The sequence below is a fragment of the Mytilus californianus genome, unplaced genomic scaffold (assembly GCF_021869535.1).
Source record: "Mytilus californianus isolate M0D057914Y unplaced genomic scaffold, xbMytCali1.0.p SCAF_2, whole genome shotgun sequence".
Taxonomy (NCBI): domain Eukaryota; kingdom Metazoa; phylum Mollusca; class Bivalvia; order Mytilida; family Mytilidae; genus Mytilus; species Mytilus californianus.
The window spans coordinates 64,541,753-64,567,047 of record NW_026262668.1 but is presented as its reverse complement, the minus strand read 5'-3'; the positions used below and the strand labels follow the sequence as shown (position 1 = coordinate 64,567,047).

Sequence of the window (25,295 nt, the reverse complement as noted above, 5' to 3'; positions counted from 1 at the left end):
TAAGTTATAACGTTGATATTGCTTTAATTCTGAGGAAAATTTAGTTTATTTTTGATGTTTAAACGAATATTTTCTAATTCTATAATCACAAGAAACGGTGATTCATTCCCATCACAAACTTCGATAGCTAATACACGAACAAGTAACTTTTTGAAATGCGGTTGTCTTGTTATTTGGCGATGTATTGCATTCCTGCATAGGAAAACTACAGGCATGACAACTCTAGAAACGTTGAATTTTGATAACTTAGCATTACGATCTCTCCCTATTGATCCAGTAACTGACAATTATGTAAGATCTGTAGCTGGGTCTTGTTTTTCAAAAGTAAAACCAACTCCAGTAGATAAACCGTCACTAGTTGCAGTTTCCAAGCCAGCATTAGACTTGCTAGGTATTCCACCACCAGAAACAAACAGGGATGATTTTGTACAATATTTCAGTGGAAATAAACTGTTACCTGGAAGTGATCCAGCAGCACACTGTTATTGTGGGCACCAGTTTGGTTATTTCTCAGGACAGCTGGGAGATGGGGCTACAATGTAAGCATTTTATTATGAACATCTTACATTCTCTTGTAAAAAGTGTCAAGGCCCTTTTTTATATATTGATAGTTAGGCTGACATGCCAGCTAGTTCAATGTATTTAGCTTGATGGCTGAATAGTCCAAGTAGTACTGCTGTATCACTAGCCTGTCAACACTGTGGCAGGTGCGCTTGACTCCAATCTTAATTGACTAGGATTGTCAGAGTTGAAGGTCTGTGATTCTCTCGTTGGACTCTGGCTTTCTCAACCAATTAAAACTGACTGCTGTGAAAAAGGCGTTAAACACCAATCAATCAATGCAATGTATTTGCAGTGTTCTTCCCAGGATTTTTTGATAGCGCTGTGGTAAGCGCGTGATTTTTGACTATTCTCAGTAACTTTGTCGTGGCACATTTGTAATGGGTTTGTTATGATGTTTTTATACAATATGCTGCTGATGTTTGCTCCTGTAATGTTGTCCTGATGGAAGTTACCCATTTGTTTGAAAATAGATGAAGAATCATTTTTTTTATCTCCATTGTAAATTCAGATAATCAAGCAAAAATAAGTACAGAAATAAATTACATGAAGGGTCAAAACTAGAGTGTTGATGTGAAGATTTCTCAACAGGTGATGCTGTAGAACATGTAGGACCCACAATCTTGTCATTGTCATTTTCTGTGTTGGGTTTTGTAACCCACTGAAGCAGTGTACTATTAACCTTACGACGTTTGACAGGAGTTGACATTTTGGAACATTATGATTTCTCATTTTTCTGATCACCATTTTATTACATTCGTATGGCTTCTCCCAAGCTGGACATCACAGGCACTTGTTTCTATCCATGGGAAGGTCGACTCTCCATATGTAATTACATATATGGATAGTTGACCTTCCCATGGATAGAAAAAAGTGCCTGTGCTGGACATCGAAAAAAGTAAATTTCTCAAGTCTAGTATCGGCTTGGGGTTTGTTTTTCTAATCATATCCTCCTAATTGTTTTCAAATGGTAAAATTCATTACTGTAGTATTGCTGATTAAAAAATTATTAATTCGATAAGGTGATAATTTATACTTCAAAGACTTGCACATTGAAGCCAATTTGATCGTTGTTTAAATTAATTGTTTAATCAAAGTTCGTAAAACAAGTTTGTGAGTATTGTCGGTAATTGGGGTCAATTCATTTCATCCTATTCCTTTCATATTTGCTTCTTTATATCATTTTTAATTAAAAAAAATGGATGATAATATTGATTTCTTTGTTTATTTTGATCTTTCAAAATAGCTATTTTGTAAAATTTATTAAACTGGTCCCGTGATGTTACTTTATACAACGCAAAAAAACACATTCAGAAATAGTAAACCAGAGGATCACGTGATCTAAGTAAAAAATAAGCCAGAAATTTAAAAAAAAAAATCGAAAAAATATAGCGATGCAATTGATTTGGATAGCGCTGTGCTCAGTTCAATAGAACAGCGGAAAGTTGCGAAAGCACTGAATACCGCAGCACTCAAAACGGCCTGGGGAGAACATTGTATTTGCTATGGGATTTAATAATACAAATGTAGATAGGTTTCAAATGACGTAATTAGAGTTCTTTCCCTGCCATTTTGGAGGGATAAATGGTTGATTTTCTTATTTGACTAACGAAATTGAAACATATGCATGCCATAAACACAAATCTGACAAGAGATCCTTCCTACACAAATGTAGCTGATAGCTTGGACTATTATACTCACCAATATGTTATGTCCAAATGATAGTGATGAATTAAGCCGAGCTTCAAGAAATATAAATTGTTCAGAGAAAAACTTGTTCTATATATAGCTAGAGGTCAGTAAATCAAGTTTGATTTGGTTGATTTATGAAGGAATTTGTGCACTTAGACCTCCAACATAGAGACAATAGGGTAGTTACTCTTTCTCAAATTTTGTCAATCAAAACCTTTTTTATATGCATGTTATTGTACATGTGTAACAGTTGTTTTCTAAAATATCTCATTTCTTTCAGTTCAAGAAAAATCTGCCCCTTTAGCAGAAGTTTATAAGGCCTGATAAATCAGTGGATTAGCTAGTATTACCTTTTAAAGGAGGCAGCTATCACCATTTTTAAATTTTCATGCCCCCACCATAGCGGTGGGGGCATTAAGTTTTACCCTTGTCTGTCTGTACGTATGAACGTACGTCCAAAAATTGGTTTCCGTTCTCTAACTTGAGTTTGCCTCAACCAAATGTTATGAAACTTATACACAATGCTTATTACCACAAAACACAGATCAAGTTTGAATTTTGGTGGCATCACTTTAACCGTTCTAAAGTTATGCCCCTTTATAAATGGAAAAACTGCAAAATTTAGATTTTCTTCTAAATATCAAGTAATTTTTATACGACCGCAAAAAAATTTGGTATGACGTTGGCGTCGTCGTCGTTGTCCGGCAACGGCGTCGTCGTCCGAAGACACATTAGTTTTCGCACTCTAACTTTAGTTTAAGTGAATGGATCTCAATGAAATTTTACCATAAGGTCCAATACCACAAAAGGAAGGTGGGGATTGATTTTGGGGGTTATGGTACCCACAGTTAAGGAATTAGGGGCCAAAAAGGGGTCAAAAATAAGCATTTTTGTAACTTCCAGACATAACTTGTGTGTAAGTGTATGGATCTCTCTGACATTGTACCACAAGGTTCCATATCACAAAGCGAATGCTGGGATTGATTTTGGGGGTAATTGCCTCCAAATTTTAGGAATTAGGGGCCAAAAAGGGGCAAAAAAACAAGCATTTTTCTAAGTTTCATGACAATAACTTGTGTGTAAGTGTATGGATCTTTATGAAATTGTACTACAAGGTTCCATATCACAAAGGGAAAGCTGGAATTGAGTTTGTGGGTAATTGCCCAAAAAGTTTAGGAATAAGGGGCCAAAAAGGGGCAAAAAAACACATTTTTCTAGTTTCCAGACAATAACTTGTGTTCAAATGTATGGATCTCTCTGAAATTGTACTGCAAGGTACCATACCACAAAGGGAAGGCTGGGATTGATTTTGGGGGTAATTCCCTCAAAATTTTAGTAATTAAGGGCCATAAAAGGGCAAAAAAACAAGCATTTTTCTAGTTTCAGGACAATAACTTGTGTGTAAGTGTATGGATCTTTATGAAATTGTACTGCAAGGTTCCATATCACAAAGGGAAAGCTGGGTTTGAGTTTGGGGGTAATTGCCCTAAACGTTTAGGAATTTGGGGCCAAAAAACAAGCATTTTTCTAGTTTCCAGACAATAACTTGTGTTCAAGTGTATGGATCTCTCTGAAATTGTACTGCAAGGTACCAAACATAAAGGGAAAGCTGGGATTGAGTTTGGGGGTTATGAATCATAAGGGGGTTCAAAAAATTTGGGGGGATTTTTTTTTCATTTTTGTTCTTTAAAATTTTCCATTTTAAATTGGTTTTTTCTGATTTATATATTAAAGCAAATAATAATGATATGGTTTGAATAGGTAAATTAAAAATTTTTAAGTTCTTAGACCACTTTCATTCTGTGTGAGAAACCTATGCTGTGTCAAATATTTAATTACAATCCAAATTCAGTGCTGTATCAAGCTTGAATGTTGTGTCCATACTTGCCCCAACTGTTCAGGGTTCGACCTCTGCGGTCGTATCAAGCTGCGCCCCAGCGGATCATTTTATTAGAATTGGAGTTATCTTCCTTTGTCCATGATAATAGTTGAATTAACTACAATCAATGCTTTATACAATGCAATGTTTAATTTTGACTTCCACTGATAAAACGCAGATCAAGTTGAATTTGGGTAGTGTCACTTTAACCATTATTGAGTTATGTCCCTTTATAAACATAAAAATTGCTGAATTTTTCGTTTCCTTTCTCTAACTTTAGTTTGTCTCAACCAAATGTTATAAAACTTATACACAACCGTTCTAGAGTTGTGCGTGTTTACAAATAGAAAAATTGCTCAATTTTTAGTTTCTGTTCTCTACTTAAGTTAGCCTCAACCAAATGTTATGAGACTTACACACAATGTTGATTACCTCAAAACTCAAATTTTGGTAGCGTCACTTTTACCATTCTTCAGTTATTTTACTTATAGCTCCCTGTACCTTTTGAGGTAGCATTTGCAGTTTATTTTTTGAGAAAAATTTGAACTTTTTACCAAATTCTTTACTTAGGCACCTGTTTTGCTATCCAGGTTAACCCTTTAACTTATTCACACTAGAATATAATTCCAATTACATCTCATGAACACCTATGAAAATATGGGCAATAATTTGGTCATATCTTTAAAGCTTTTTATCATATTTTAATCAAGTATGAATGTCATTAATTTTGTCAATTCCTTGTAGCATGTGTAGTGGTGTCCTTATGATCAATTATAATCCAAAATCAGTCTATTATTTTTTTTGTGCAGTTTAAGGAACATCTGCCAACTTTCCATTTGTTTATTTTTCCCTCAGTTTGACTACCTGACAGAGCTGAATATACTTTGATTTCATGTAGTTATCATTGAAAACCTAGCAACAGTCAAAATGAAGGACTTAACAAAATCACAGTTCCTTTGAAATTCTGTCATAGTTTTTTTTCCTTTTATTTCATGAGATTGTGGTGTTTTCCCTATAGGATGAGGGGATTGACTGTAAGGATGGTTTTCATGATTAGTGAATTTTGAAGGATTGGGACATATAAAGAGTAAGAGGGTTTTCAACTTTTTGGGGCTTATATGCATACACCCTCTAGGCAAAATACTGTTTATCCATCTATTGGCATATCATTTCTATTCAATATGTTACAGGTATTTAGGGGAAGTAATTAACAAAGATGGTGAAAGATGGGAGATCCAGTTCAAAGGAGCAGGGAAGACACCCTATTCCAGAACAGCTGATGGTAGAAAAGTTTTAAGGAGTACAATCAGAGAATTTCTATGCAGTGAAGTAATTAATAAACATAAATCATAATTCAGTAGTAAAGAAATTTCTATAGGGTGAATAAAATTTGCATATTTGATCAATTTGAAGAGTTTGTCATTATACGCCCGTTTACGGGACGTATTATGGTATACCATTGTCTGTCCGTCCGTCCGTCTGTCCGTTCGTCGTCAATATGTAGGACCTTTACTCAAAAACTCTTTAACCAATTTGCATAAAACTTTGGTGAATTGTTTATATCTATTGACGTGAGCTCCTGTTCGTTTTTTATAAATTTTACATTTTAAGTTTCCGAATTATGGGGATTTATTCATTAAAAAAAGGGGATTTTCCAGTTTTCTGACAATAATTCAAGAATGCTTTCACCAACTTGCAAGAAATTGGGGTGAATTGTTTATATCTATTGACATGAGCTCCCTTTCGATTTTTATATATTTTAGATTTTACGTTTCCGAGTTACAGGGTTTTATTCATAAAAAAAGGGGGGTTTTCCAGTTTTCAGGCAAAAAATAAAAAATGCTTTCAGCAGTTCTTATGAAACTTTAGTGAATTGTTTATATCTATTGATGTAAGCTCCATTTAGAATTTTATAAATTTTACATTTTACATTTCTGAGTTATGGGGTTTTATTCATTAAAAAAGGGGGGATTTTCCAGTTTGCGGACAATAACTCAAAAATGCTGTCAGCAATTCTCATGAAACTTTGGTGAATTGTTTATATCTATTGATGTAAGCTCCCTTTACATTTTCATAAATTTCTAATGTGACATTGAGAATTAATTGAACTTTAATTGTTTATAGTCTGACAACAGATTTACTAAGTATTGTGCAACAGCACAGTGTATTGCACAACAGCAAGAAATCTTTAATTGAATATAAATTCAATTCATATAACCCATTTCAAGTTCTTTGACTACATTTATTCAGAACCTATAATATGTCAAATATTTAAACAATCCAAATTCAGACCTGTATCAAGCTTGAATATTGTGTCCATTTTTGCCCCAACTGTTCAGGGTTGGACCTCTGCGGGCGTATCCAGCTGCGCTCAGCGAAGCAGTTTATTTTTATTATATCTTATTATTCTTATAATTAAAGAGGGTGTTAGGACAAAAAAATTATAGAATATTCTGCATTAGTCTCACAATTTGTTGTTTTGTGTACAGCTGTTTTTTCAGGAATATCAATATACCTTTTTGTTATTATGCATGATGACTACAAAATGAACAATACAAATATATAACCAAAACAGCAGATGGGGATAGACATATATTTTTTTTTCATTCATTTTAGCATTTTATTTGCTATTACAAATCACAAAAAAAAAACCAAGACACAAGTTATCACAACTTAGATAGTCCTCTCCCAAATATAAAGAGTTATAATCTTTAAATATAAAAACATACAACAACAAAATTTAATGATAATTATCAATTTGTACAATAGTTATAGAGGGATATAAATACAAAACACAATGAATGATAGAGCCCTTTCCAAAGTGTAATACATTATACCACAAGAAGTGCTTGTGGAATGTATGAAAAAGCAGGTGAACCAGTCAGATTGTGGATATTGATTTAAAATCTCAAACCATCACATACAGGTTCCTCACATTCTCATCTATGCTTGATGAATATTCTTGCACCAAAACTTTTTTGTGTTCATGTGTTGCCTGTCATTAAATTGGCATAACTCTTTTACCCAGAATGCTGTTTAGGTTTGTTCATAGTAACAATAATCCACCTGTATCCTTGAATACTAACTTTTTATGCCCCCATCGTAGTGGAGGGGGCATTAAGTTTTACCCATGTCCGTCCGTACGTACGGCCGTACATACGTCCGTACGTCCCAAAGTTGGTTTCCGTTCTCTAACTTTAGTTTGCCTCAACCAAATGTCATGAAACTTATACACAATGCTTATTACCACAAAACACAGATCAAGTTTGAATTTTGGTGGTGTCACTTTTACTGTTCTAGAGTTATGCCCCTTTACAAACGGAATAATTGCTGAATTTTTTGTTTCCGTTCTCAGACTTATGTTTGCCTCAACCAAATGTTATGAAACTTATACACAATACTTATTACCACAAAACTCAGATCAAGTACAAATTTGGGTAGTGTCACTTTTACCGTTCTTCAGTTATGTCCCTTTATAACTTTATATGATATGCATGCAGGGGCATCATCTGTGTCCACATGTGGACACTATCAACATTTATTTATTTATATGTTCTACAATTGCAGGCCATTCACCATCTTGGAATTCCTACAACTCGAGCAGGAACATGTGTAACCTCAGAAAGTACAGTTGTCAGAGATATATTTTACAGTGGTGATCCAATAGAGGAAAAATGTACTGTTGTATTACGAATTGCTCCAACATTTCTTAGGTAGTAACAATTAGTTCTGTTTTAATTTTTAAATTGAAGATAACAAATGACAGCTATATAAATGGTATACAGTATATATCAAAGTTCACAAAGATCCTTGAAATCTATTGAATTTGAAACCTATGAAAAGTGAAATTGTAAAGAGAATGAAATTGGAATATTTTTTTTTGGGGGGGTGGGGGGGAGGGGGGAAGGGGGTTCTTTTCTTACATTTAATGAGTGTCATTACATCAACTTGAAATATACTGTTTTATAACAATATTTAGCTCTCCTGGCCTTAAAGGTGCATAACAATTTGGAATTCTCCATCAGTTGTCCAATGTTTGTAAACTTTTCACAATTTCATCTTCTCCTCTGAATCAAGTTGGTCAGGATTGACATATGGTGGGTTCTTTACAAACTTCTCATTTGGATCAAATTGTACAAAAAGGACCAAAAGAAATCTTTGATTTTAAAAGGCCAATTTAAAAAATATTTTCTCTGAAGCTACAAGGCCAAATATTTTGAACCTGAACAAGATTACTGATAATGAGAACCTCTACAAATGATCCCTAAATATTGTTGATCAGGTGGCAAACATAGCAGCATTGGTGACACATAGTTCCCATTGAAACTCTATGGAAAATGTAATTTTTCTTCTTCTTGGAAACCACTATTGTATGTTAAATAACTTGGCAGGAATGGTATATGGAAGATCCTCTACATCACATCTTCGTTTGTTTCTGATTTAACAAAAAACTTGAACCTGATTCTGATTGGCTAATTTTCAAAAATCTTCCCAGTAACAACACAGTGAAATTTAAAAAAAATTTATATGATTGATGATTGGGACACCCTGTTCAAACTTTCCTCGTTTAATATTGATCATATTTCAAACAAAGACAACTTTATTGACCTCTAACACTTCAATTTGTATAAGAGAATAGCATAAACATTATACATGATATATGCAAACAATGAAACATGGTGGCATCATTGGCAATTAATTTCCAATGAAACTGTATGGAAAATTTTCATCGTCTCCTCATGAAACCAAAAGGCAAATGTGAAATAAATTTTGCAGGAATGGTACATGTGTATAGTAGCTATCTTCCAACTGTCCTCATTTGTGTCTGATTATAAAAATGATAATAAAGTCGTACATGTTAACGACAATAATGTTGATACTATTTTGCAATTTAAACTGTCATAGAACAATGTAAATAACAAATAAATTATAATATTTTATTTCAAAAATTTTAGGTTTGGATCTTTTGAGATTTTTAAAACCCTAGATCCACAGACAGGAAGGGCTGGACCCAGTGTTGGCAGAAATGATATTCTGATACAGATGTTAGATTATACAGTCAAAACTTTTTATCCTGAGGTATGAATAGAAATTATAAATGACATAAGACTAAATTCAATGCCAAAAAAATAATCCCCAAAGCATGAAATCCCAAACATAAATTGACCACATGGTCACTTAAAAAAACAGGATTTAAATACAAATTTGTACTACGACTCTGTTAAACTTCTGATTTCATTCAGAAATTGCATGTAATATGTTTATTTCAGTAGAATGATCATGTGACTTGTCATTCTATTATAGTTATGTGCAACAGATATTCTCTGTAATCATCACTTTTTAAATATGGTATGTGATCTCTTGCACATCAATTATTTGTCATACGACTGCCCTTTAAATCATATTGTGGATTATAATATACCATTAACAATGATTAAGTCTAAAATAATGAAAGTATTCCATTTTAGAATCAGTAAATAAACAATTGGAGAACAAGCTCACTTTATAACATTTGTCACTACAGTATACCTGTTAACATAGTGTCATCTTTACTGTGTAGATTTGGGAAAATTATAAAGCTGATAAACAGACAATGTATGTAGAGATGTATAAAGAAGTGATCAGAAGGACAGCCAGGCTGGTAGCAGAATGGCAGTGTGTTGGATGGTGTCATGGGTAATTGTAATATATTCTTGTAGACTCAAATTTGTAGAAAACTGTTTTAAGGCAGATCAGGTGTCTTTTCTGAGCATCCCTTCTGGACATGTTGCAAAAATACTTTTTGATTTAAAAGTAATATACCAAGTACCATTCAATATACAACAGAAACATCTAAAACTTGAAATTTAAAGATTAAACTATTAAAAAATTCAGTGCCAATAAGTGTATTTAAAATTTTCAGAAAAAAAATCCTTTTTAAAATCAAGGGGAGATAATTATATTGAATTTGATAGGACAATTTGTGTTTTTTTAATTTTTCAAGAATATAAGGACTGTGACCCCATATTTTCATTTCATATTTCAGATGTATTTATGAAAAGCAATTCTTTCATGGAAACTTAACCAATTCTATTGTTTAATGACTCCTCAATAATGAAAAATTAAGTTTCCCCTTTATAACCCTTATAAAATAACTGTCGATTTCCTTAATTTCAATGTATTTTAACGAAAAAAAAGGTCTGTGACCCCTAGTTATTTTTATATTGAAATTCGAAAGTATATTGACCTAGAAGCCGATCACAGAAGTTAATGAAAAATCTATCGTGGAACATTTAGACACCTCAGCTACCTTAACTAAGGGTCAGGTAATAGTCATATTTATCTTAAAACTTTCTTTTTTTTTCTTAAAAATTGATGCAGGTGAGGAAGGTGCAAATTAAAGAATTATAGAGTCAGTAAAGTACTGGGATTTCTTCACTTATTAATTATATCAGATATATCTTAGATGTAGGTATCTTATTAGGTCACTTTGACACATATATTTATACTAACTGTTATTGATTAAATTGAAATCAGTTGATCTATGCATATATTTTTTTTTTACTTTTAGAGAAAAGGGGGTATTTTTTAAATCAATAAGTATAAATAAGAAGATGTGGTATGAGTGCCAATGAGACAACTATCCATCCAAGTCACAATGTGTAAAAAGTAAACAATTATAGGTTAAAGTACGGCCTTCAACACAGAGCCTTGGCTCACACCGAACAGCAAGCTTTACTTGACATTAATTAAAGAATTACTTTAAAATTTCAGTGTATTAAACACAGACAACATGAGTATAGTAGGACTAACTATAGACTATGGACCTTTTGGTTTTATGGATAAATACGACCCAAACTACATATGTAATGGTTCAGGTAAGTTTATAGTCCTTCAACTTATTTTGGGAATCATGAATTCAATTTTTGATACAGGTATATAATATTTGAACTTCATTTCTTTGGACTTTTACTTGTTTGTGGCTAAGTAAAATCTAGGATAAGCAATTGTTAATACATATACCTCATTAATATTAGAGTTCAGGGATAGTAGCCATTTTGCCCAGTGTCCACTTTAATCTTCAATTAACATGATTAAATAACTGTACATGTGTGTGTAAAAAGAAAGCAAATTGACTTGTGTTCATATAAGTTTTTAATATATGGGTTATAATTTTATTTTTATGGCTAAATTATTAAAATTAGGAACTTTCAACAATGTTTAATAGACCATTTTCGAGTTATGTACTTCACCAGAAAAGTTCGTCAGTTATGCATGCCTTTATGACGTCATTTACCAAATAGAAGGGACCACCTGTATCCCTGCACTATTAAAGTTCATCAAGGGTCTTCGTGATTGTCATTATGCAGAATAAACTAGAAATAATGTTTGTTCCGTAGGTACTTAATCACAATTTCCTAAGGACAGCAGTGCTGATTATCAATTATTAGAATATAATTTGCCGAACAAATTTTGCAATATAGCATCATATTTTTTCAACCGCTCACTCAACATGGGAAGGAAGTGATGATGCCCCTAAAGGCATGAATGATGTTCACTTAAACCAAAGTTTTTGACGGAAATGCAGTGAACTTGAAAGTTGTCTATTATGACTTATAAAAGTACAAGAACATTGTTTTATCATTTTGATATTATTAATATGACAGTGTTCTTATACCTAATATATAGAAGATCAATGAGTTACTATTATTGTTAATCCACAAACAAACGCTAGAATTTCAAAAACTTATAATTAGGTCTGTATTGGAATAGTTTTTGATCTCCCATTAAGGAATTTAAAGCAATAGAACGAATGGGCTTCACAAATCAACAAAATTATTGACTTTATACAGAAAATTTGCATCATTAAAGCATGAACTTATTAACACATAATACACAGATACATAGGAAAATCATTTCTTAAAATACTGCAAAAATTTCATTCTGATTATTCCATGGTATTGTCATAAAGTGCTTTTGAGTTAACCGTGGTATAGCAAACATCAAATTCCCTCCCAAAAGCTTATCCCAAACCATAGTTGATAAATAAGAACTTTATTTTAAATACTTGGGAGATACTTTGTTATTTATTTATGAATAAAATATTGGTATATAAAATCTTGAATTTTGGATTCTAAATTTGGAAAAAAGCAAAATATATTTGAGGTTCATGAAACAATGAAATTGACAACAATTTGTTCCCTATGAAAAACAATATGTTTTCGTCAAATGACAGCTAGTTATTCAAAAGAACTGCTTTTATTTCTACTTGTAATATGAGTATTTTTGACAGATGATGGTGGAAGATACTCCTTTACAAACCAGCCAGATATATGTAAATGGAATTGCATGAAATTAGGAGAGGCAATTCAGGGAGCAGTTCCTCTGACAGAAACAAAACCCCATTTAGATATTTTTGACGAGGTGTACAGTGACTATATGAAGCAAAAAATCAGGAAAAAGGTATAAAAAGTCTTAAGTACATAATTCATAATGTGTAGTCAAAATTATACTTTTCAATTGATAGCTTTCCCATATCAAAAGATGGAATTACTATCTCAACATGTAAATACCAACATTCTCATCTTTACTTTCATTAATTGATTGATTTGATATGAACTTTGTCTTTACAAATACAGCAAACTTCTGCATAACAGGAAAATACTAATTTGTGAACTGGTTTCCTGATCATTATCAGGGTTGAAGTCAGTACCAGATACAGAATACTTTTAAACTAAATGATTTCATTTAGTTCAGAAGCTCTCAGAATTACTATTTTCTAGGCATAGATATAGATGTTACAACAACCAATCATGATCATTAAAGCAGGCAAGACATTTCAGCGTGTACACTCTTGTTTATTTTTTTATTTTGCAGTTTGGTTTAGTTAATAAAGAATTAGAAACAGATAAGTAAGTATAAATTAATTTAAAGAATTTTTTATAGCAGTTTGTTTAAAAACTGCAGTTAAATTTAAAGAATTTTTAGTTTTATACAAGTACAATTGTATAACTTCACAGATACTATTGCTCAATTAAAACTGCACATATACTAAGTTTATGTAAGAGTTGTCTCCCATTTTTCCAGGTTAGCTTTAAAAGTTTTTTTGGCAAATTTTCATTTTTTTTTTCAAAACTCTTTTCATAAATAAAATTCTATCAGAAAAATTTATTGTTATACACAAACTTTGAAAAGTCAAAGTCACAGGGACACAACCTATCTATTTGCTTTATCCCAGGTTGTGAGATTCGTCATGCCACCTCTGTTTCAATATTGTAACTTGCTTGTTAACTTTGTTTGTAAATGTTGAAATTGTTTTTGACCTGGCTAGGGATTGAACTCATGACCTCCCTAAATCATGCTACAGCAAGACCACATAGGTGTTTTCACACTAGGGAGAAGAACATGTCAAACTGTTCCTTAGCAAATATAATATGCCTAGACCTAAATAACTACCAAATTAGCCGTATTGCAATCTAAATAACTTGTTCATATCATGCCCTATGCTCATTTTAACATGGTGAAATCTTCCTTTTTCAACATATTACCCATGCATACTCTGTAAAAATATAGGCAAATATAATGTCTACCCATGATTGAATAAAGCATATACACATGTATCTTGACATGAAATAGTTACTTAATCAAACATGAGGGTGTCAACAAACATTAAAAATGCCATTCTGATTGTGTATTCAAATAAATTGATTGACATAGTTACATTAAAGGAAACTCATTATACTTCTATTCTGTACTGATTCTGTAACATAATAACTAGCCTATGTTTTTCGTCATTTTTTTTTCTAAGGTGGGTTTTATAAAGATGCCATTTTATTTTGATGACATAAAAGAATACATGTATAACACTACATTTTGATAGAAATTCATTGCAGGGATATTTATGATTCTTTCTTAGCAACAATGCAAAGAACTGGAGCAGACTTCACAAATTGTTTTAGATGTCTGAGTAAGCTCCCTTTACCAGGCTCTCCTGATTTTCAAGCCAAATTAAAGGATGTGAAAGAGCTTATACTTTCTCAATGTTCTACATTAGAAGAATTGAAATCAATGCATAAACCTGAGATGGATCCAAGGTAAAGGTTCATGTATATTAATATTGATCATAACAAGAATGTCAAAAAGTTTTTATTATGCACTGGTCTGTGGATCCACCCCTTTGTTTGTCCTTTCATCAGTCTGTGTGTTCTGTTTCAGGTTAAAGTTTTGGTATATGGTTTTTCAATGGGAAATTTGGAGTTAAACACCAACTGATTCTGGGGAAAGCTTTTACATGAATATACCCATGTTCCTTCATTTGAAAGAAATTTACCTTCTGATGAAAGCTGATATAATGCATTTTCTGAAATAGTTAACTTTTATAAAGTCATTGACATCATAAAGCATGTTCTCCACAGCCAGCACTTCTCACAAAGCTTTCTAAACACAGAAAACTCTTCATTTCCCTGCCTTGATAAATTCAAAGAAAATTGTTCATGAATCAGATAAACTTATTTGTTGAAATAAGCAGCAGCAGTCCTATCCTTGCTGTACTCCAGTTATTGCATAAAATGTAAGGTGACAGTAACTGTTCCCTGATACTAAGTAGTTGATTTTTTACCAGTATAGTTCTGATATTTTGTCACTCTTTTCTTGGAAAGAGCAGTAATTTCAATGATGCAAGAAATATGATACAGGCTGCTATGGAGCATCTATGTTAATAATATGTTCTGAGTGAAGCTTCACCTCATTCTCAATTAGAAAAGTAGAAAAATGAAAGTGTGCAATCAATAAAGGAGTCTTCTGCTGGACAAAGCATGTTAGAATGCAGCAAATTATGATATGGGGATGTTTTATAAGTTCTATATACTATGTTTTCATTCATATTTATGGGTACCAATTTTTGTGGATTTAGAAAAAAATGTATTTTCGTGGATTTTTTATTTTGTGGTTTAAACAAGGTCTGCATACAAGACTTTACAAAAATTGTACTTCATGAAACATTTAAATTGCTTGTTCACCTGTACCCATGAAATCCATGACAATTGGTATACAATGACTAACAAAGAATACACAGTAAGCATGCAAAGATTATTGTTGTCTCTCTTTCTATAACAAATTACTTCATTTTAAAGAAAGTATTTTGAGATATACACGATTTTAAATGATTGATCCCTTATACTGTTGTATTTATGTTTTAATATGATTTTACTTGATAGATTCTTAATAAGTCTAATATATTTATAATTGTAGGCAATTACAAGCCTTCCTTGGTATGCTACAGTCAAATCCAGCATTAGTGAATGCCTTAGGCAGGAATTTTGCTTCCATTACTAGAGATTTGGAAAAATTGGAAAAAATCAAGGAAATGGAGGTAATAAAGTTAAAAGGACATAACAAAATGAAGGAAAACATAGAAAAAGGACATAACAGAATTGTATAGAGAGCTAGTCATTTGATTTTTGTCATCTTTCTAGTTATTCCAAATTAGCCCATCTGTTTTCATTTTTTTTTCCAATAAGTTTTACATCAAAAACTTTTTAGGACATTCTGATTGAAAATTATTATTTCTCTCATATATGAAAAAAAATATGTTTGTGTTTAAACCTTTCTTATGTTAGCTTGATTTGTTCTTACATTAGTTTTATGAATTATAACATATCTGATATCACAAAAGTTAGTTATTTAAAAAAAACATAATTTTTTTGTGCAATTGAATGTTATAAAGCCACTGACTGGTTAGATTTATTTGAGTCATCTTCTCTTCCTGTGTTTGTGGAGTACATTTACCAAGAACATAGTTCATAAAATATACTTAGAAATTAAGTGTATAAAATGATATGTATTACCATGAAACATGTTTTACTAAAATTTACACAAGTTGCAGAAAGTAGTACACGAAGTAAGAACTTATGTGTTCAACCTACAATTATGGACAAAGGGAGATAACTCAATTCAAAATGTTGCTTCTTTGCAATATTCAACGCAATGTTTGATTTAGAATTAACAATTCTTTAACCCCTCAGTGCTCACAAATAATCTTGTTAGGATTCTTACATTACAGGAATTAGGTTTGGTTTTATGTGTTCAAATCAAGTATATAATTTGTACATACAGAAAACACCAAACAGGTAAAGCCTTGATTATAAGTATCTTAGCCTTTTGTTGAAAGCCGTATATTGATCCGGAGATGATAAGATATTGATTTTCTAGTCTCTTTGTGGTGTTTTGGAGCTTGTTGATTCAATTGCCTTGAAATTGTATATTCTCCTTATTTTAATAATAACCCACAACTATTCGAGCTCTTGAATAAAATCAGTTGTAAGTTATGTAGACAAAGACGTTTGTTTTATTTTGTCTGTTAGTAATTATTTTGTTTGTTTTCTATTTTATCTAAGGGTAAGACTGAGGAAGATCAAAGAAAAGTAAACCAGGAAGCCTGGGATACATGGTTAAAGAAATATGAAGAAAGATTGAATAAAGAAGTGGAAGGAAAGACAGATTTGTTTGAAGCAAATGCACAGAGAGTGAGCATCATGAATTATAATAACCCAAGGTATGATTGTGGAGTAAATTATTACACTCTTTAATTTTGCAGTTCTGTTTACCTGGTTCTTGGTTTCATAGTTCAAACTGAATACAAAACAATTCTTGTAGATTTGGTAATAAATTCTCAAATATCAATATGTTAATAAACAATTCTTATAGATTTGGTAATAAATTCTCAAATATCAATATGTTAATAAACAATTCTTGTAGATTTCGTAATAAATTCTCAAATATCAATATGTGAATAAACAATTCTTGTAGATTTCGTAGTAAATTCTCAAATATTAATATGTTAATAAACAATTCTTGTAGATTTGGTAATAAATTTTCAAATATCAATATGTTAATAAACAATTCTTGTAGATTTGGTAATAAATTCTCAAATATCAATATGTTAATAAACAATTCCTGTAGATTTGGTAATAAATTCTCAAATATCAATATGTTAATAAACAATTCTTGTAGATTTTGTAGTAAATTCTCAAGTATCAATATGTTAATAAACAATTCTTGTAGATTTGGTAATAAATTCTCAAATATCAATATGTTAATAAACAATTCTTGTAGATTTTGTAGTAAATTCTCAAGTATCAATATGTTAATAAACAATTCTTGTAGATTTGGTAATAAATTTTCAAATATCAATATGTTAATAAACAATTCTTGTAGATTTTGTAGTAAATTCTCAAGTATCAATATGTTAATAAACAATTCTTGTAGATTTGGTAATAAATTCTCAAATATCAATATGTGAATAAACAATTCTTGAAGATTTTGTAGTAAATTCTCAAATATTAGAAATAAGTAAACATAAGGACATGTATAAATTGAATATGTGTTATTTCAGATTCATCTTGAGGAACTACATTGCTCAGAATGCCATCAAGGCAGCAGAAAAGGGAGATTACTTTGAAGTTAGAAGGGTTCTGAAGTTACTGGAAAATCCTTACAGTGATCAGGTTGACCTGGGTGACCTTGCTTTGCCACAGCAAGATGGAAATGTATCAAAGTCAACAGACGATAAACGTAAGTGAAAAATTATTGCATAATGCATATGTTCCGTACCATATGAGCATTTGGACCATATGTGTATATACTCATATGGTCCAACCATACACTTATGGTCCGTTAATTAACATGATGAACGTTGAAAAGGTGTTCCACACATAGTTCAAAGTCTAAAGATAAAAGTTTTTAATTATTCAATCATATTGTAATCATTGTTACATAATTAATGAAATAAAGTGAATTTTACTTACAAGTAAGAATTATAGTAAAATCATTATTACATGGTCAATATAGATTTGTCCTTACATTTATATGAAATAATGATTTAACTGAACACTAAGAAAAATGAAAAAAGGTCCATGCCCAAAATGCCTGTGGTTTCACTTGCGGACAAATAATCAACAAGAAAAAATGCTCTAATTTGATTGCAAAGGCAAGGTAACAAGAAACTCAAAGATTTAGACAATATGTAAAGATAAAGGAATTCAGTTAGTAACTTGTGCTGGTTTGGGTTCGGAGAATGAGATGTGTGCTTCGGTGAAGAAAGTTAGAATTTATTTGAAAAATAGCTAAATAGTTTAAATGCTCATATGGTCCGGTCTATTAATAAACAAACGAGTATAATACTCATATGGTCATGACCATACGTGTATGGTCCAAATACTCATATGGTCCGTAACACATATATTGTTAAAATGAAATTTTCTTGCACATATTTTACCAAAGGAAATAAAATTGAAAGTGGACTTTGTGTTTTTTTGTAAATTATTAGAAGAGAAAGTGAACCTAAATAAATATTAATAAAACCTTAGTCATTTGCCATTTCTGATTGTAATTGTGTAATTTGATCGTTCCTACACAAAATGAAATGAATGTTACAACATTGAATTAAGGATGTTTTCATCAAATCAAGGTTTTGACGTACTCTTTTGAAAATATTACCCAGAATGCATTCGATTTTTGAAACAGTGAATTAAAATGTCAGCTATAATTTTTAATATATATTTACAGCATCTGATGGAGGAGCAACTGGTTCAAAGTCAAAGGGAACATGTGAAGTGAGAAGTTACACTGGAATGTTGTATGAGAGCAAACCTCCTGATTGGTCTTTAGATCTAAAGGTCACATGATCATCGTAAACACCACTGTTACTATTCCATAGACAGGCAAATTAAATCAACTAACTTATGTCAAGTTTTGAGCCATTATATAATGCTGTAAACTATAAGTAGTTATAATTTGAACTTTTTGTCTGTGGTGTGAGCTGTGGTCATATTTTGTGCACAGGATATCAGTTTAGATTGTTCTATTAGAATGACGATACCTGTCCAAATTTGAGTATTCAAATGGCAGGTATCTGATAGTGATCCCTGTGTACTGATTATATACACTTCTTATGAATTACAGAAAAATTCTTAGAAATTGATGAAACCCTTACTAGTAATATGTAATTAATTTTGTAAAATTATGTTTAAAATATTAAAATAATTAAGGTCAATAGAAATATTTTGTCAAATTATGTCTATTTTCTAAGAATTGTATCATATGACTTTTATTTATATATGTGTTGTTTGTTCATATCTGCCAACACACAAGTTCTAGGAGGGAAACTCCCTCTTTTTCCCTAAAAATTTGATATCCCCCACTTTGGACATTTATCTGCAAAGATGTCTTCCTTTGATAAAAAAAAAACACCCCCTTCCAATCATTTAAGTTATTTATCTGCAAAGATGTCTTCCTTTGATAAAAAAAAAACACCCCCTTCCAATCATTTAAGTTGTTTTAATGATATTTTCTGTGATTGATTTTTCACTGAATTTCAAATTCATTTCTTATTTGCATAGTAAAAAGACATCCCATCTCATCAAGAATGTTGTTTTATCTAATTAACTCCATGTATAGATAATTAAATTTTATCCTTATGTGCTTATTTATTATAAAAATTGTATCTTTTTACAAAACTTTGTATGAAAAAAGGTTGCCTTGCATAATCCTCCCCCCCCCCCCCCTTTTTAGCAGAGCTGGAAAAAAGGGGGAGATATTCCACTTTGTAGCTCCAAAAAGTTAACTGGTATGAATATTAATCATTTGTTTCAGATTACTCAAGTTAATTGAATGAATTGTATAACATAGTTTTGTGTGTCAAAATGAAAAGAAAATAAATGTGGATAGTGTCCACATGTGGACACAGATGATGCCCCCGCTTGCATATCATATAGTTATAAAGGGACATAACTGAAGAACAGTAAAAGTGACGCTACCCAAATTTGAACTTGATCTGAGTTTTGTGTGTAAGTCTCATAACATTTGGTTGAGGCTAACTTAAGTTGAGAACAGAAACTAAAAATTCAGCAATTTTTAGGCAGTTAAGCTGCCTTATGCGAGCACCCTAGATTTGTGTTCTACCCAATAAATGCTGAAATACGTGCCATTGTTATTATCTAGCTGGCTATTATGTTATTTATAACTAATTGGACATTTTTTTAATACTTTTATTTCTGGAATACAAAAAATATGACCAGAAAAACCTTAAATGATCGTCGAACTACCCAAAACTTTTGAAGTTGCACATAGGAAGTAGTGCTCAATAGAAATCCGTACGTAGTTTATTATCCCCTGTGCTTTTGGCTGCGATGTCACAGAACAATTGTATGAAATTATGAAATATTTCATCGCCGAAAATCGGTAATTACAAGTCGTTTATATTTCCCAAAGCGCAAAATGCGCAGGAATATTGTTCATGTACAACAAATCTCTATGATAGAGGAAATAAAGTTATATACGTGGGCGGTAATTTTTAACTTATCTTGCCAAATAAGGTTGTTGTTATTTTATGAATGAAACGAGGTCATGAAACGGCGTCATGAAACAGATGCGGAAATCGACGTTGATGGGATGTTTAAAGTAATGTGGACAACTCGTCCCCGAGACAAGTCGGACCGAATCCACTCAAATCGTCTAAGAAGACAACTTTGACCGTTTGTCAGATTTACTTAGGGTTTCATAAAAGATTAGACTAACATGTCTAACGGAGCCATTAATCTTTTGTTTGTGCATTCGGGTCTATTTAGGAGTATTGGGAGGGGCATGAAGAAGGGAGGAGTTTACTATAGAACCCTATGGAATTTTATTTTTTTAAATTTTCAAATGACTATTTCTCGAAAACAGTAAGTGATAGACACATGCAGTCTTCAGTAATGAGAACAGGACAATAAAAAAAATCAACCAAAATATAGGACGAGTCCCTAGGGGTCATCACAACCCTCTTCAATTTGAAAATGTACTTTTATCTTGTAAACCGTCGCGATCCCCACCCCTAAACAATATATATACTTGTATGGGACAATAAAAGAAATCAAATGAAAATAATTTGGGGGAGTCCCGGGTGTCGTCCCATCCCCTCCTGTTTGAGAACTTGGAAATGGTCGAGATCCACACACCTAAACCATATATATTCATGTATTGGACAATATAACAAATCAAATGAAATATAGGGGGAGTCCCTGGGGTCACCCCACCCCCTGTTGTTTGAGAACTTGTAAACGGTCGAGATCCCCACCCCTAAACCATAAATATTCATGTATGGGACAATTTAACAAATTAAATGAAATATATGGGGAGTCCCTGGAGTCACCCCAACCCCTCAACTTGTAAACAGTCAAGATCCCCACCCCTACACCATATATATTCATGTATGGGACAATATAACAAATCAAATGAAATATTTGGGGAGTCCCTGGGGTCACCCACCCCCTCTTGTTTGAGAACTTGGAAATGGTCGAGATCCCCACCCCTAAACCATATGTATTCATGTATGGGACAATATAACAAATCAAATGAAATATAGGGGGAGTCCCTGGGGTCACCCCACCCCCTCCTGTTTGAGAACTTGTAAACGGTCGAGATACCAACACCTAAACCATATTTATTCCTGTTAATCATTTCAAAAAGATTTGAATGACATACAGGGTCAATATCCTAGGTGTCACATATGCATATCACTTTACTAGACCAAACCAATATGAACTGGACTTTGCCCAATGTCAGGAGACCATGGGAATGACGAATTATGGGGGCTTTGTTTGGGAGACTTCGTAACGGCATCCTGTTACAATTAATTCTTGTTTATTATAAAATTTTATTGATGCAAACAATGAGTCTAGGTTAATTGAATTTACTTTAATTATTTATTAAATTATTTCTGGGCCTATAATAATTTTCATTTATGGCTCATTTTAAAGAAAACATAAATCTTTCAAGCAGTGTAAAGCCCGAGAATGTTTGACCAACTGTTTTATAATCACCTGTCATTTTATTCCAAACTTAGTATGGAGTAACATCATGCACTTGGGGTGAAGATGGGGGTCATTTACATTGATATATGAGTTGCTTTTGAAAACCTTGATGAAATATTAATTGATTTGCCTTAATAATCAATTCATTTAATGAACATAAATGTACAATATACGAATGTTAAATGTTTGTTCTTTCAAGTCTTAAAAAAAAAAATTGAAGCAACACTGCCACAGTTTTCATAATTACGTTTGCCTTGGTTTTTGGTTAACTGCCTACAGCGCTTACAGTGCTTTGATTCTAGTTATAAAGGGGCATAACTCAATAATGGTTAAAGTGACACTACCCAAATTCAACTTGATCTGTGTTTTATCAGTGGAAGTCAAAATTAAACATTGCATTGTATAAAGCATTCATTGTAGTTGATTCAACTATAATCATGGACAAAGGAAGATAACTCCAATTTTAAAAATAACTTGATATTTAGAAGAAAATAAACATTTTGCAATTTTTTCCATTTATAAAGGGGCATAACTCTAGAACAGTTAAAGTGAAGCCACCAAAATTCAAACTTGATCTGTTTTTTGTGGTAATAAGCATTGTGTATAAGTTTCATAACATTTGGTTGAGGCAAACTTAAGTTAGAGGACGGAAACTAAAATTTTGCAATTTTTCCATTTATAAAGGGGCATAACTCTAGAACGGTTAAAGTGACGCCACCAAAATTCATACTTGATCTGTGTTTTGTAGGTAATAAGCCTTGTGTATAAGTTTCATAACATTTGGTTGAGGCAAACTTAAGTTAGAGAACGGAAACTAAAAATTTTGCAATTTTTCCATTTATAAAGGGGCAATACTCTAGATCGGTTAAAGTGATGCCACCAAAATTCAAACTTGATCTGTGTTTTGTGAAAATAAGCATTGTGTATAAGTTTCATAACATTTGGTTGAGGCAAACTCAAGTTAGAGAACGGAAACCAATTTTGGGACGTACGGACGGACAAGGGTAAACTTAATGCCCCCACCGCTACGGCGGGGGCATAAAAAATAAATGTTAAAACCAATTTGATTGTATGTATTTAATTTATTGTATTTGTTAACACTGCAATTTATGAATTATGCATTGATTTCATTTCGATTGTTTTTATTGTTGTAAGGTTTTTTTTATCAAATAAAAAATATCATGTTTTTAAGTGTCTCTTGACCTTTTATAGCTTACTATACCGATTGGGTTTTGCTTATTGTTGAAGGCCATATGTTGACCTATAGTTGTCAACTACTTTATTTGGTCTCTGTTGGAGAGTTGTCTCATTGGCAATAATACAACTTCTTATCTTCTTACTTTTATATCTATTTAGTTTTATATCGCCTGATTTTTGTTTCGACTGCGACAAAAGTCGCAGTATGTAAGACAGAGGGATTAATAAGGGCTGCAGTGGTGGAGGCAATGTAAATTATTTGTATAAAGCTTTATTTTTCAGAAGGTAAAAGACTTGGATGCCTCATACCTAGTATACAGATACCATTTGTTACGAAGTTTCCGTCTGTCCATTGTCCTTGACCTAATTTTCATGGTTCAGCGACTGCTTGAAAAAATATCAGTTATTTTCTCATGTGAATTTCTCACTTATTATGGGTAAAAGGATAACTATATTTGGTATATTAGTTCCTTGCAACATCAGACAGTGTTCGACTGACATTGACCTCATTAAATGGATCAGTGAGACGTTTCAGCATGTGCACTTATCTTATTTATTAAAGTGATATGACAAGTATATTTTGTATAAAGAATCATCGCAAGGTCAGGTCTACTCGTCAGTCTGGCAGAGATCGTATGACTTTGACCTCATTTTGTTGATCAGTGATCAAGGTTAGGTTTTTTTGTGGTCAAGTCCTAAACCATTTTCAATTGCTATTCATGTAAATACTTAGCTGACATTAATTGTTAATTGTAGTCTTTTTTTTATTAGTTTGACCTGCTTATTACCTAGTAGTCATTAGACTTCAATTTTTTATGAAATAACCATTTTTCAACAGATTGAGTAATATTGATATTATTTTTAGTCGTCAGTCAAATTTGATTTTAGATGGATATGGGTATCATTTTTTAAGTCACTTCAGGTTTTAATGCTACTCGTGTATTAAAGTAATTAAACATCCTTGGTTTTCAAATTTTAGGGTTGGAGCATTCCTGTTAAAGGTTTAGGTTTTAATGCTACTCGTGTATTAAAGTAATTAAACATCCTTGGTTTTCAAATTTTAGGGTTGGAGCATTCCTGTTAAAGGTTTAATACCAAATATTGTAAAAACAACAAGAGGTCACCATACAGCCTTCAACAATGAGCAAAACCTATAACATATAATAAGCTTTAATAGGCCAAAACCTAAAATAAATCAAATGAGAAAACCAACAGCTTCATTTTTCTAAGAGAACTATAAACAAACACAATTGTGGCAGACAACAACCAAGGATAACGAATAGATAACTGACTTCTGGCTTGGAACATACTCATAGAAGACTTCGGTGTATGCATATTGTAAATGCAACCAATACCTAATTTAAATTCTATGGTTCTACTGTAACAGACTGTCCTCCAGGTAAGTCTGTTACATAAGACCACATGTTTGATTGGTAGCATAAACATAAATTAAACTTTGAAACTAAATCCCAAGATTATGGGTTAAGTTTGGTTCCCAATGACTTTGTTTCAAATCAAATTTATAACATAATAAAATGCTTCGCTGGGGCGCAGCTTGATACGACCGCAGAGGTCGAACCCTGAACAGTTGGGGCAAGTATGGACACAACATTCAAGCTTGATACAGCTCTGAATTTGGATTGTTATTAAATATTTGACACAGCATAGGTTTCTGACACAGAAAGAATGTGGTCTAAGAACTTGAATTTTTTTAATTTACCTATTATGGTCCAATGTCCAAAATCAAAATACATGGTTAGATTCAGCATATCAAAGAACCCCATATATTCAATTTTTGTTAAAATCAAACAAAGTTTAATTTTGGACCCCAACTTGGACAAACTTGAAAACTGGGCCCATAATCAAAAATCTAAACACATGTTTAGATTCAGCATATCAAAGAACCCCAAGAATTCAATTTTTGCTAAAATCAAACTAAGTTTAATTTTGGACCCTTTGGACCTTAATGTAGACCAATTTAAAAAACGGGACTTAAAATTAAAAATCTAAATACACGGTTAGATTTGGAATATCAAAGAACCCCAATAATTCAATTTTTGATGAAATCAAACAAAGTTTAATTTTGGACCCTTTTGACCTCAATATGAACCAATTTGATAGCGGGGCCCACAAATAAA

General features: G+C 32.1%; 1 protein-coding gene and 1 long non-coding RNA gene across 2 annotated transcripts in view; one reads left to right on the top strand and one right to left on the bottom strand.

Annotated features, from left to right (window-relative positions):
• Positions 1-24,146, bottom strand: part of LOC127730259 (uncharacterized) — a 191,592-nt gene extending 167,446 nt beyond the window's left edge. Inside the window, exon 1 of the long non-coding RNA XR_007995009.1 lies at positions 22,316-24,146. This is a non-coding gene — a long non-coding RNA (uncharacterized LOC127730259). The remainder of the gene's footprint in view (positions 1-22,315) is intronic.
• Positions 11-19,323, top strand: LOC127730248 (protein adenylyltransferase SelO, mitochondrial-like). Its single transcript, XM_052238547.1, has 13 exons — positions 11-539; positions 5,323-5,461; positions 7,700-7,845; positions 9,088-9,211; positions 9,693-9,808; positions 10,886-10,989; positions 12,405-12,574; positions 12,989-13,023; positions 14,005-14,205; positions 15,362-15,482; positions 16,507-16,664; positions 17,505-17,683; positions 18,677-19,323. Exons 1-13 carry the CDS (start codon positions 55-57, stop codon positions 18,793-18,795), a joined length of 2,097 nt encoding a protein of 698 aa, XP_052094507.1. The 5' UTR covers positions 11-54; the 3' UTR covers positions 18,796-19,323.
• Positions 24,147-25,295: the final 1,149 nt, after the last annotated feature.

Bases quoted from the DNA above. Each gene is read 5' to 3' on its own strand.
- LOC127730248 (XM_052238547.1), top strand. From the start codon at position 55: ATGTTTAAACGAATATTTTCTAATTCTATAATCACAAGAAACGGTGAT. The intron at 7,846-9,087 runs GTAGTAACAATT...CAAAAATTTTAG, and splicing joins ATTGCTCCAACATTTCTTAG to GTTTGGATCTTTTGAGATTT. The intron at 16,665-17,504 runs GTATGATTGTGG...GTGTTATTTCAG, and splicing joins ATGAATTATAATAACCCAAG to ATTCATCTTGAGGAACTACA.